Genomic DNA, 14,417 nt, shown 5'->3' on the forward strand with positions numbered 1-14,417 from the left:
TATCTGCCTCCTGTCATAGAATCATAGAATCATTGAGGTTGGAAAAGACCTCTAAGATCATCGAGTCCAACCAGCAACCCAACACCACCATGCCCACTAAACCATGTCCCTAAGCGCCTCATCTACTCGTCTTTTAAATACCTCCAGGGATAGGGACTCAACCACTTCCCTGGGCAGCCTGTTCCAATGTTTAACCACTCTTTCAGTAAAGAAATTTTTCCTTACATCCAATCTAAACCTCCCCTGGTGCAACTTGAGGCCATTTCCTCTCGTCCTGCTCTCCTTTCCACCAACCTGCCTCTGAAATCCACCAGGAGGTGAAAACCACCACCAAAAACCTTCTTGCCTTGCATCTCCTCCCCCATTGCCTGTCCTTCCTAGATCAACAGCTTTGCTGGAGCAAAAGTCCTACGAGTGTCCTACAAGGCAGGCAGCTTCTTGTAAGAGGGGAGAGAAACAGCTCTGGCTCTGCCTGGAGACCCAAAATTCCCCATGTTTATCCAGCAACCCCAGCACTTGCAGACGCTCCTGGGCTTTCAAGGGTCACAGCCCAGTAGTAGCACAGGTGCTTAAGGGAAAAGCCATTCCTTGTAACTCTAAGGAGACTGGATCAACTTCTATGAATCCTGGTTTGGATAACAAATATGCTTTCCTCTGCTTGGGGGAAAGGACACACAGCCTTGGAGATGCATGTTTTCCCCTCTCCTGCCACTGATGGGCATTGCCAGGATCCTCCCCATGGTGTTGAGCTACTTTGAGCTGGATGGATACAAGGATTTGAGGGGAGGAAGCCCTGCTTGTGCAAGGGGGGGCACGTATCTCATCTCCTCAAAGCACAGACCACTAAAATCCCTTCATACAGGGAAAGCTTGAAAGCTCAGAAATCCCAGCATCCTACTCAAACGGTTCCTTACAAGCATGTGTTGCTTTGGGGCATCAGTCATTTGGTTTGCCCCTTCTCTGGTACCCTTTTGTCAAGGTACCAGAGACTTCATTTCTCTTCACCTCAGCAAACCTAGAAAAAGTCTGCAGAGATGGGTCCTCCCGACTTTTTCCCCATGCTTCCAGTGAATAGGAGCCTTGTAGGAGCAGCTCACAAAATCCTGGAGCATTTTGACCAGAATGGCAGACTGATAATCCCTTCTGAATTAAAGCTAATCCCAATAGCACTCTCCAAGAAAAGATACTGCTGGACTGACCCTCCTCTATACAAGGACCAGTCAGTATCCTGCACACTCTATAAAAAAAAAATTAAAAGTAAATCAATCATTAAAGACATCACCTGCAATTTGCTCCCTGCCAAGCCTTACCCACACAGTTGCCAGCAATGGTCTGAAAATTTCTGGTCACCATTTTCAATACAAGAAGCATAAATTTTCAGTCCTAAACAGAATTAATTTTTTTGCTGATGCAGTGAACGTCTGGTTATGTGATACTTGCTGTCTGAGAAAGAGAGACAGGGGCTCCATCGCCCCAGGTTTTAGAGCAATTCACTCAAAAAGAATCAATGCTAATTAAATATAAAGACATCACCTGCAATTTGCTCCCTGCCAAGCCTTACCCACACAGTTGCCAGCAATGGTCTGAAAATTTCTGGTCACCATTTTCAATACAAGAAGCATAAATTTTCAGTCCTAAACAGAATTAATTTTTTTGCTGATGCAGTGAACGGCTGGTTATGTGATACTTGCTGTCTGAGAAAGAGACAGGGGCTCCATCGCCCCAGGTTTTAGAGCAATTCACTCAAAAAGAATCAATGCTAATTAAATATGAATGTTTCCAATGAAGTACTCACCAAGTAATAAGTAAAAGCGTATCTGTATTGTTAACAACGATAATGGTACCATATCTATTACATGTGCTTGCTTCAGCCCTCTGTAAGCACCCTGCCAGCTGGTTATCATCTTCCCAGGTTCATCAGAATATCTCAGGTCTGCAAAACTGAGCTACAGTATCTGGCTTAGGAAAGCTTCAGCATTTCCTCCTACCACTTGAATATAAAGATAACCCCTGGCAATGCTTGTTTCCAGCATAATCGGGCCGGAATTTGGAATTGCATCTGTGCAAGAGAACCCAACCCACCGTGAGATGCCGATGCTCGACACGCTGTTGGATGGCAGCGGACTGGGGGCTCTGCTCCGCTTCTCAGCGCAGTACTGTCGAGATGTGGCAGGGGAAGACGACACCGGCAGTTTGCAAAAGCACATTTATCCAAACCACTATGCAAACCTCCAGCCACAGAGACCAGCAGCGCATACCAGGATTTAGCAAGAGCTGGCATCCAACCAAGCCCAGCTTTAGGGGGATCTGCTTCCCAGCAAGGGCAAAACAGGTTTGCATGTATATTTGTCTTTATTCTGTCATTTGTTAGCAACGTACCAAAACACTTGCCTTGTTGCAAAACTACAGCTGAGAAGTAGAGGCATCCAGCTAGTGTGTCCATGCCAGAGACCTCAGAGTGATCACCTTGCATCCCAGCTTTTTAATTGCTCAAGCCGTGATTGAGAAGGAAGCAAAGGAGGGGAGAGGGAAGGACTGGGAGGCCAGGGGTGCAGAGAGGCTGCTGAGCTGGGCAGACAGCAAGGAGAGCGCGCCAGACCAGCAGACAACTGCATGGAGGAGGGGAAGGAAGAGGGAGCCAGGAAGGTTACGTGTGAATGCAACCAGCAGAGCCCGCAGAGGATTTCAGAAAGCGCACGTCTCCGCTCACTGGCGGACAACAGCTTAATGGGTGGTCTGTGGAGGAGACTGAAGCAGTGTTATAGGCAGCTGGCAATCAAAGGCCGGTGTCAGAGGCTCTGATTCTCCTGAAGCATGGACAGCCTCTCCTGATAGACTCGGGTGCCTAGCTGTCTTTGGCACAGGTTAGGTATAGTGGGGCTTTCTGCCCCATACCCCAAAACTGACCAATTCTCCTACAAACCCCCAGGTTACCAGCACCCATCAGAGCTCCGAGTACAAACAAAACAGGAAAACATATCCATCGTGTCCTTCCTGCATTTGAACTCTTTCCCTTTTGCTCTGTGTTGTCAGCTGTGCTCCGTCCCCCGTGGGGAGACAGGACTAACAGCCACAGCACCCTTTTCAAGTCGGCTCTTCTGCGCTACAGTCACAATAGCATTTGCGAAACACTTCCCTCTGTCTTCTCAGCTCGCCCAAAAAGCAGCAGCAGCAAGTTTGAGATCTCTCCCAAATACCTGCCCTCTCACACCCTTTTGGGGATAGGAGGTCACTACCATTCATCATCACAAACAGCGGGCTATGGTTCTTAGTTTTGTATACTGTGCACTAGAACAGCCCTAGCCAGGTTTTGGCTAACCAGGCTGATACACAGACACTAGAAAAGACAACCTGCTTCTTAACTCACCCTAGGCATGGACTTGCCCGTCTTCTCCAAGACCAAAGGTCTGCACCAGTTAGGCCAGCTTCACTGGCTAAGCGTACAGGGCACATGCAAGTGGTACAGCAAGCCTGCGCTACCAAGCAGGACAGACCTGCACCCCTTACTACCCACCACATCCCACTTTGTCAAAGGTGCCTCCATCACAGCATGGAGCTTCAAATATTCATATTTCTCACTCTGGTCTTTTCTGCATCACCTACAGAAGATGCTGTGAGTCTCCTCCACAGTTAGATGGACATCAGCACTTCTTACATGTCCAGGGTAGACAGCGGAAGGATACAGAGAGACCCACAGGCCTATGCAGAGGCCAGATTTGTCCGTCCGCTCTATCACCTTAAGCAGCTCAAAATTACTACTGTTTTGCAAGCTATTCCTCCTCCTTTTCCATTCTGAGCTTTGTTTTCAGACTATGGGATGAGATGTTTCTGTACAGGAATCCATCCTGGAGCTCAGAATTAGACAAGACTTAATTTCCACCCCCTGACAGGAAATTCGGAGGGTGTCTCCACAGTTACTTTTTACTGCATCTTGGTCTCCCAAGGACAGGGGGCTGCTCAGTACCAAAATAACTCAGGACAAAGATGAAAATAAAACAGCAGCATGGCCTACGGGGCTGCAAGGATGACTTCAGCTATAAATAGACAGTGGCTCGTTTCCTCTTCACCAAGGAGCTCAGCTGGCTGCTCCTTACCTCAGCAGGTTTGAAGTCATCCAAGGACCATTGATCCACCTCAGAGTGGCCATCGTCTATGTCTAACTCACCACTAATTCACCTCTGACTAATGCCAGTAACATACAAGTCACCACCTATCGGCATCTCATCAGGTAAGAGGGAGCCTTTGGTGTGGTCCCTGGACAAGCCCATAAGACAGATCGGCCACATCTCCTCCTTCCACCGTTAGGAAGCAAGGCTGGAAAAATTGAGCTGATCCCGGCTAACCACGCACCTCATTTAGGTGCTGGCTTCCTACAGCAAGATGGTCAGAGGCATCCTGAGATGCAACGTAATATCTTTAATGGACCAGCTGCTGTCCTAAGGTGCCCCGCTCCATGGATGGGAGAGGATTCTTCTTGCATCAAGTGTTTCCACTGCATAAATCCAGGTGAGTGCCTACAGGACTGTTCCTGCCACACAAGATTGCCAGCCAGCAAAAACCAATCTGCTACCTGGAGGCTAGAAAAAAAAAAAATAGATGCTCTCCTCTTTGCTGTGTTCAGAGCTTCCCTTCCCTTGTAGAAGAGTGGGGAACAGGTCCAAAGTATCTTTGCAGCCTCCACATCACACCTGTTAGGAGATTACATGTATCATGCTCCCTTGGAACACTTCCAGTTTCTTGTCCCCACTCCTAGTTGGAAGGTAACCCAGGACATCTCAGCTCTACACAGTGACTCTACCACCAGCCTCTCCTTTTAGCTTAACAAACACCCTTTGCTCAAATCTTCTTATAGCCATCTCCCACCCTGATAGAAATAAATATCCCCCTTCACCCCGAAGGATGCACACACTGCATTCAGAGCTTTCTCCTCCAGCAGCATTGCTGGTGCTCCCCACCCCACCATCAGCAACACCTCCTTGGTGCAGACCTAGGAACACTGGTGCCTGCAGCAACCTCACACAGACACACGTGTCTCATATCCCGCTTATGTGTGGGAGCCCAACTGCTCGCAGAGCAAAAGCAGCACTGCTTGAGATATTTGAGTTGTTACCACACAACAGGATTAGTTTTAATCCAGGCTGTCTGAGGTACCAAGCTGTCAGCATAGCCCACACGTTACTGCCAGACAGCTTTATTTACAGTCTTTTGGGGACTGTGTGAGCACCGAGCAGGTAGGAAAAAAGCTAACCACAGCCATAGCAGAGGGTTCAGGGGGGTTGAGGAAAAGCGAATATTTGAAAGCACCGATATGAATATTTGAAAGGCACTGGGTGACATGGTGGGGACAGAAAAAGTCAGTAAAAACCTCTTAAGAGATACTCAAACAGTACCTCCAAAACCAAGGGATCTAATTATCAGTGCCAAGTACAGAGGAGGGTAAGACATAACAGGAAAGAATATGAATTGCACAGAAGTGCTCACTTTGAGGGCAAGAACAAGTTTTCAGAGATTGGGACCTGACCGGCAATTGCACCACTTATGGGCAGAACCAGTTGGCATCAGAGCAGCCAGATGGGTCCAGTGGACATCCCAAACCCTCTCTGGCATGTTCTGCATCTGAAATACAAGAGTGTAGAGCTGGAATCAGTCCCCAGTTTGCAGCGTCACACTGCTGCTCTGGGTCTTTGGTCCCTGGAGATACTGCTGTTGCATTGGGGTAAACCCTGCTGCTATCAGCCAGATCCAGGAAGGTTCAAAGACTCAAAGCAGGGGACCTGGCCACACGCTTCACCATTTGAGGATGATCCTCAGTCCTCTCCTTACTTTTTCTCCCTGGTCCTGGAGGTGGAAAGGCCAAGCATGCTAAGGACGGGACAGCCCCTCAGGTTAGAGCTATTTTCAGCAATATTTCCTCAAGCATTAGCAGCCAGCTCCCTTGGCTGCTTCAGGACATGGGAATCTTTGTTACGGAATTTTTTTGTACAACATCACAACAGGGCCAAACGCAGCCTACACAGGTCCTCAGTTAAACTCAGCAGCTGGCACAGAGCATATTCTCCTACAACTAAATTTGACCAGAGTTCAACAGGCCACTAAACAGACTTTAAAGGCCTCCGAGCAACAAGCCTTTCCATTTCCAGACAGTGAATGAGCACAAAGTGTCAAGCTTAGACTAGTCAGCGACCACAACCACAGTCGTACACAAGTCAGCATCCAGATGGGCATCCAGAGAGGCATTTTCAAGCAAGAGCACCCTCTTTTTCTCCCCATCATTTCTTAATGCTCCTCTTCAGCATTTTACTTGCACATTGCAGAAACCATCTCTTAATGCAAATTCATAGTGTTTGCTTACCTAAAAGAAATACTCCAGTATTTCTAAAGTAATACTCTAGAGTTATTAGACACAACTACAATGCCAGGACACTGCAGCCATCCAGAGGTTCCCTCTAGGGAGCTACTTATTGCCATGGGAATGGGTGAGGGAGAAGAGGGCTGGAGCAGTTTGGAGGTGGAGCACAAAGCTGAACCAGACTTCATCTGCACACTCTGACTCCAGCCAGCATCTCCCCTGCTCAGTCTGTACAGACCCAGCAGCACCTCCAAGACCTTGGGTAACCACCTCCCAAGTCCTTTGCAGCTTAAACTCTGCTCTGCTCTCCTCCCTGTGGAAGCCCCCCACAGCAAGAGCACCTATAGACATGACCTGCTGCTACCCTGCTAGGGCAACAATGCATAGAGCATTCGTGGAGTTTGTTAGCTTTGAGTATGTGTAAGGCAACCATCATTCTCCAAAGCCTACTTGAACCAAGATGAAGAACAAACCTCTCCAGTCTTTGGCCTTAGGAGCCAAGCTTCTGCAGAAGAGACAGCAGCCTTTTAAAATGCAGTTTCCTGTGCTTAGATGCAGTCCAAAGAGTAATCAAGAGCTGTTGGGCAAAGATGGAGGAACATAAGCATATAGGAGCCTTTCACGCTCCACTAGCTAAAAACCAGGTCATTCCTGGCTGCAGCAGTCTTTGGCTAAGAGCTCAGGCACAAGAGAGGCTGATCTCAGAATAGCTGTCTCCTGTTTTTTTTTTTTAAATATGAAAGTAATACATTTTTCTAAACAGTTCTGGACAGCTGGATGCTTAAAATAGCAGCATAGATTTAGGTGCTTTCCCTTCCCTTTTCTTTGCTTCTCCATTAATGCAGCTATTGCAGTCACACAGGGAGAACCACTCGGGGCCGTGGAGACAGGCATACCAACAGCAGAGCAGAAGGGACTGCTGGAGCCCAAAACAAAGGATAACTGCAGTGGTTTGCATCAGTTGCAGGGATGCAACCAAGAACTGGAGGGTCAGAAAGGAAGCAGTTGCAGCAGATTTTTTTTTTTTTTTTTTTTTTTTGCTCGAAGAGCATGCAGGTAGATGGGTGCTGGCTATACTGGACAAAGACACAACTGTTCTTTCCTGATGGTTGGACCAATAGCACTCACCACTGTCTGCAACATGGATTTGGTGCTTTTCTGCCCTTCCTCCTCTGCAGGACTGCAAGAGCTGCTTTTGCTCCTCAGGAGAATTGAGCAAAGAAACATAAAGTCTGGTACAGCAATTAGACCAGAAAATGAATCATATTTCTGGAGCCTGTATCAAACTGTACAAAGTTCACTAGCATCTTCCAAACTATTTTGGAAGTTACTTAACACCCGAGATGAGGATAGCAGGTGTTTTGCTTCCCTAGCCCTACACAGGATTGCATTGGACATGCCACTTGACTGCTATCTAGCTTCTCCATCGTGGTCACTCTGGCCAGAGACCTGCACGAAGAGCAGCGCTCAGTGGATGAGGTATTTAATCCCCAATTCAAAAGCTAAATTCAAGCAACAGCAGAAACATTTTTTTTTTATTAACGAAAGCAAGATTTCCTCAGAGGAGTGAACTGTTTCTGTAGTCTAAGCCAGCCTTCATGAGGGGCCAGCTACAGCTCAACGGATGTTCACTACTGCTCTGCAAGGTTAAAGCAAGCTGTCAATACACTTTAACATTTCCTTGCTTCTGCTCAGCTGCAAACGTGGTGCATGAAGCTGTGCCCTGGGATGGCTGCAGTTGGGCTTCAAGTCCTTGTTGCTCAAAAGAGGAAAAATGCCAGTCCCTGAACCAAAAATATCTGGATTCCTGTGCTGCCTCATCTGAATGACTTCAGCGCTCTGTGCTTGGCTCCTCAGCTCTGAGAAAGAGCCATTAGGGGGAAAAAAGGTAGTCCCCACCAAATGCATGCCGTCAGGATGCTGAACCTGCTCTGGAGACCACTGCAACCTTTAAAACCGCTCTCAGGGTTGATGAGAGCCAGCCCTGCCACGTCCCAAAAGCAAGATTCCTCAGAGGAGTGAACTGTTTCTGTAGTCTAAGCCAGCCTTCATGAGGGGCCAGCTACAGCTCAACGGATGTTCACTACTGCTCTGCAAGGTTAAAGCAAGCTGTCAATACACTTTAACATTTCCTTGCTTCTGCTCAGCTGCAAACGTGGTGCATGAAGCTGTGCCCTGGGATGGCTGCAGTTGGGCTTCAAGTCCTTGTTGCTCAAAAGAGGAAAAATGCCAGTCCCTGAACCAAAAATATCTGGATTCCTGTGCTGCCTCATCTGAATGACTTCAGCGCTCTGTGCTTGGCTCCTCAGCTCTGAGAAAGAGCCATTAGGGGGAAAAAAGGTAGTCCCCACCAAATGCATGCCGTCAGGATGCTGAACCTGCTCTGGAGACCACTGCAACCTTTAAAACCGCTCTCAGGGTTGATGAGAGCCAGCCCTGCCACGTCCCATCATTTCAACCCATCTGTTGTCATCTCATTCCGACTCTGTAGCTGCTTCTGTTGTCTCACAAACCCAACCATCCCCTTCATCCTGTGCCATGACCCACTTACATATGCTGAACATGATCCTGAGTAAAAGCTCACAAGTCAGTGGGATCTCTGCACTAATCTCAGTTTGGTCCAAGTTCCACCAGCTCAGTTATTAGAACAGCTACTAAAAATACAAAAGGAATGAGACTACCTTCAGAATGATTAAGGTCTTAAAGATAGGAAAGTGACTGGTATGAATAGGATATATTTTCGAAAGTAAGACTGAATTCATCTTTATATTAGATACAACTTAAAATAGGCAAAAGGGTAATTTTTCCCTTTCCTGCAGCCACGGAGAAGCACTGGCTCTGCTCTTTCCGAAGAGAAGTGCTACCCTCTAGTGGGGCTGGCTGAGAAAAGCTTTTCTGAAACTATTTTTCTCCATCTCAAGGCAGGAATCAAAGCAGAGACAGGCCAGACTCGGGCTTTTTTTTTTTTTAAGATCAAAAAATCCCCCACAAAACCCCACAAGTCATTTGAGAACTCAGTTTTGGGGCCAGGCTGTGTCCTGCTGATGCCTACTACAGCTCAAGGCAAATTCAAGAACAACCCCATGTTTTGAACTGAGAGGCTAGGAAGAACCCCACAAAAATCACCACCACCACACCCAAACACCTTAGTTTATCATACACATGTCCTGGGGTATAAATCCACCCAAGGAAATGTTTAACCTTTCATTGCCAACCTGCTACGCCCAAGAGTGCTTGGCGAGGCAGCAGGCAGAGTTACCTGCAACCTAGGGATGTCCCAGCATTTAACACGCTGATCACTACCATGCTCCGTGAGCTCCTTGGAGAGGGGATAACAGAAGCAGGCTGCTCACGTGTTTTAACCCCAAACTGTAGTTTCTGCCCTTTTCTTCTCCCCATTCACAGCTGACGGCAAACGAACCACCTTTGTGCAGAGCGGTTGACACCTACCATATTCTCCGAAGACCAGGTACGTGCACTTCTTGTGCTGCATGATCCAGGAAACAGCTTTCATACCAGGCCAGACGAGCAGCATCCCCAGTGTGGCATCAAGAATGACATTAATAAGGTAGCTAAAAGCAGAGGAAAATTCAAGTTGTGTTAAGTCATATTCAAAGTCTTTTATTTCATTATGGGAATCCATAAAAAACCCAAAGACTTCAAAAATCCCCACTTAATAGTCCAAGCTCACTTCCTTTCTCTTTTATTGGATTTACCTATAGCCTTACCAGCAATTTCTTAGTTTAAAAGCCTGTTCAGCAGAGAAGGGAGCAGGCTCCACCAACCCTCTGGCATTGCTCATTTATTCATAAAGCATTAAATACTTCCTGGGCTAGCCTTGCTTAAGAGTTACCCCCCAAAAAAGAAGCTTTCCACTTGCAGCGTCTTTTGTTCTTATTAGGATGAAGTCCCAAGTTTCAGGGAAACAGAACCAAACATTTTTAGAATTTCATACAAGAAAAAGGAAGCTTCTTGGACACCACAGCTGCTCTGCAAACTGTGCAGCAGCAGAGGCAAAAAGTCCATTTTACTGAGCAGCTGCAAGAGGCTCCTATGAGCAGGGACGCAGACTGAGAGGCAGAAAGTCTTGGGAGAGGCAACAAGCCCTGGCTCAACAGGAGGCATCCTGGGGTCCCCAAAAGCCTCCGGTTCAGGGTCCCCACTGCACATCCAGGAGCTGAACCCATCCCCACCAGGACATTTGGGCCTGATGGGTTTGCTCTGCAGCTTTGGATATTTAAGCCTTGCTGGATAGAGCGCCAGAGGCAGGAGACCTGCAGGGACCTTCTGGGGATTGCAGGGTCCAAGCTCTAATCCAGGGCTTGATATTTTAATGAACTCCAGAGAAAAGAAAAAAAAAATATCACTCAGACTAATGTTTTATGGCCAGTTTTCCATTACTGGAATATTTTCTGCTAGATCGGGCCAAATTTCTACAGTGTGAAGAAAATACCAAGCACAGAGCTACAGGAATGAACACTTCCTTTTCCAGAACTTGATACTGCCTCTGAAAGTATCATAAAGACACTGAAAATAACAATCTGCTTTTGATATCCATTTTGAAAACACGACATTAAGTTTTTCTACATCCAAAGGCTCAGACTAGCTTATTACAGTTTCCAGCTGCTGAAGTCGGAGTACTCCGATACAAACATGAGGCTCTGGTGGTTTATACTGGGCAGGACACGTAGCGTATGAGCCTCAAAGCCTAGAGACAGGGCTTGAGAGTTTTAAGCTGCCTGATTCAGGACGACAAGTCAGGCAGCACAGGGAAACATAGAACATATTAAGGGAAAAAACAAACCAACCAAAAACCAAACAACTAAAGGGCACAGCATAAGCACAAAACGGTTTATTTTAAGACAGCGTCTGTTTAAAAAGCAGTGAATCATATTAGAGGTTATATTTAGCCCAAGCCAAAATTGGGTCTGTTTAAAGAAATGTATCAAGGTGCAGCACTTCAACATACAAAAAGGAGATGGGCCAGAAGGTTTTCAGCAGCATTTATGAAGCCTAGAGGAGTTTCTCAAAACAGGATAAAGTTAATTCTGAAACTAAATTCGCAGCTGTGAAGTGGCTGGTCTGAAGTAAAGGTGGTACTTCTACGTTAAGTCTGAAGTCTGGCTTAGAAAGCCCCCAAACAGGACTACAGGAATACATGCGGTAGGTGCAACCAAATATCCAAAAAACCATCCTTACATTGGACAAAGACCTTCCCCCGCAGTTAGGAAAGCATTCTCAATACTGCTCCGAGACCAGCCAAATTGCAAAACCCGGTGTGCAAACAAATGGCACAGTATGTAACAGTTGCAACTGCGTGGAGCAGCGCTGCGTCATTTATTGCGGCTTTTTGCCAGTATATTTCAAGGTGCTTTTAATCCTCAGAAAAGCACAGTAGCACTGCCTCATCTCCATCAGACCAGGAGACTACAAAGACCAGGAGACAACCCAGACCCTGAAAATAAGCTCAGCATGGTTTGTCCCCACCTGGTACTTTAAATGGATGTTTCCACCATATATGACGTTTTCCAACAGGCTTGCTTCCTCCTTTTACAGATGTAGGACATGAATGCAAGCACCTTGTGTACTTACAGAGAGCAAGGGTCCTCTTCATTTAGATCCGACAGAAAAATATTGACAAAGTGGATGAAGAGGGCACCTATTGCTTGCTTGGAGGTATCATAAAACCTGGAGGCAAAAAAAAAAAAAGGCATAAATATCTGTGCCCTGGAGAACCAGCAACCCAGCAGTCACCCACGTGAAGGCCCTGCATGGATCTGCTTTCCTCCAAGATGCATTCCTGATGCCCAAGAAGTTGTACATGGTGAAAACGGACAGTTTGGCTGACTCCAAATACTTAAGAAAAAAAAGATAGCACTTCAGCACGTAGCAGCTCAGTCTTGCACATCTGCACCTGACACTTGCTGAGTTTTAGCCTGCAGCGAAGGGCAGTTCACCCTCCAGTGCCCCGCCCAGCCTCAGTTTCTCCAACCAGCAGTAGGCACAGGGAAGGTGTTCAGCTACTTACGATTTTTGCACCTGTCCACAGGGAGTTGGATTGAATTCCCAAATTATTTTAGAGGAAGAACCAAACTGAGAAGACTAACAGGCTTTTCATCACTAACGTTGGCTGGTAGCTCTGTGCTGCCCAGCCAGCCTGACCGTACACTGAGCCCACCCATACGCCCACCTCTTGGCAGCCAGTAAATCCCACAACACAGAGATGCTTTGTAGAGGTGTCCGAAGCTGACAGCAATACCCAGCTACCTTACATCAACACACAGCCAAACACGTTGCCTGGTCTATGCCTGAGCTGGGTCAGGGGACACCAAAGCGATTAATCAAATTTAAGAACAAAACTTGACCCTGTCTGGGAGACAGCCCACGTGCAGGTATGCCAGCAGATTGGAGAGGACCATAACCTCTCGGTTCAGTCACCTACAGCAAAACCAAGCTTTTCTGGAGGAGCTAGGCAGGGAGTATTACTTCTAGGGAGCAGGGAATATTACTTCTAGGGAGCACCAGCTACTTTACGGAGGTTTCCCTTGGGAAGCGGCAGCAGAGCATTTCATTTAATGACTAAATACCATGCAGGATATTCAGACAGCCTAGAAGATTGTTAGTATAAGAGAATAATAATATTACAGATACATGGTCTTTTCAAGCTCCAAATTAAACATCTCACCATATCTTCCAGGGACGCCTCTCTTCCTTTGGTTCCTTACATCGTTTTACTGCAAAGAAAATTAGAGAGGTTACGTTAACAAGCAGAGCTGAACCAATACACGTGTGCGGGCTGTGCTGATCTTCAATGCAACATCAGTCAAAAAAATCTGGAGGACCCTCGGCATTTGCCAGTCTAAAGCTGAGCAAAGCCAAAGGACCCAGCTCCAAAGTGACCAGAGGCAATGTATGCACCTGCAGGTCAGAAGGATGAACAGCAGAGGTGTTTGGGAGGTAGGTGTGTGCTTCTGGCATCCTTCAGCAGCAGCATTTTCATGCCATGAGAAGTGACCTGAGGGAAGCTAGGGAGGGTTCACCACTACCTACCAGCTCTGCTAAGCCTTCCAGGCAAACCGAAATTATGGTAGTGACAGTGAAATGACATGGCCCAAGAGTCCACTAAGCTTTTGAGCCACAGCAGGACAATAAAGCCACCTCCTCCTTGCAGCTAACAGGACCAGAGGACCTTCGAGGAAGCAGGACCTTGCACATGTCTCCAGCATAAAGGTACGAGTGCCAAGCCCCGAAACTCCACGAGCTGGCATGGCTCCAAGCTTGTGCCAACTAGTATTAAAACATTATTTCATTACGCAGTATTTTGCACGCCCACTGGCTACCACTGTGGAGCAGTAGACCGAGACACATAGCTTCAGTACCACTAACCATATGCCCTGAAAAAGATATTTGAAGCAACTCTACCTTCCTTGAAAACATTCCAGGTCAGGTTGGACGGGGCTCTGAGTAACCTGATCTAGTTGAAGATGTCCCTGCTCATTGCAGGGGGGTTGGACTAGATGACCTTTAAAGGTCCCTTCCAATCCAAACTATTCTATGATGAAGTCCCTCTGGCCATAGATGAGTTTTCTCCTTGCAGCCCTTCAGGTCTCTCCTCCTCTAAGGAGTCCTCTGGTGCTGTCTATTGCAGTTGCTGCTCCGAGCTTTCTCTAGTTACTACCTGGAGATAACAGCGAGTTGGGTTTTTACCTAGTTTTGCTCAGAGTGGGGTCTGAGCATTGCAGAAGCATCTCAAAGGGTCCCAGTTAGTTTGTCGGAGATGCAATGCTCTCCTTGGGTTCAACCAGCTTTTACATGTGCAAATAGGAGCTGCTAATGGAAAAGTACCACGTACCACATCCCATGCAGAAGTCACTTTTGACTGTTTTGCTGTCACCCCAGCTAGGAGCCCATTTTAGAAAGTACGAGCTACCAGGCCAACTTTTCTCCCTTTAAACCTATAGGTACCAATGCTCTGGAACAAGCAGAGCTGTAAAAGGGTTTTCCATTACATTAGACTTATTAATTAGAAGAAACCCACTCCCCCCCCCCCCCCCACGAAGAGGGCACC

General features: G+C 47.1%; 1 protein-coding gene across 1 annotated transcript in view; it reads right to left on the reverse strand.

Moving 5' to 3' along the window:
• LOC103908113 (store-operated calcium entry regulator STIMATE-like) overlaps window positions 1–13,617 on the reverse strand; it is a 26,119-nt gene extending 12,502 nt beyond the window's left edge. Inside the window, 4 exon segments of the mRNA XM_019474897.1 lie at window positions 9,800–9,921; window positions 11,942–12,037; window positions 13,035–13,155; window positions 13,584–13,617. Of these exon segments, the coding sequence (XP_019330442.1) occupies window positions 9,800–9,921; window positions 11,942–12,037; window positions 13,035–13,155; window positions 13,584–13,617 (373 nt within the window).
• Window positions 13,618–14,417: the final 800 nt, after the last annotated feature.

This window comes from Aptenodytes forsteri, unplaced genomic scaffold (genome assembly GCF_000699145.1).
Source record: "Aptenodytes forsteri isolate BGI_AS27 unplaced genomic scaffold, ASM69914v1 Scaffold173, whole genome shotgun sequence".
Classification (NCBI taxonomy): domain Eukaryota; kingdom Metazoa; phylum Chordata; class Aves; order Sphenisciformes; family Spheniscidae; genus Aptenodytes; species Aptenodytes forsteri.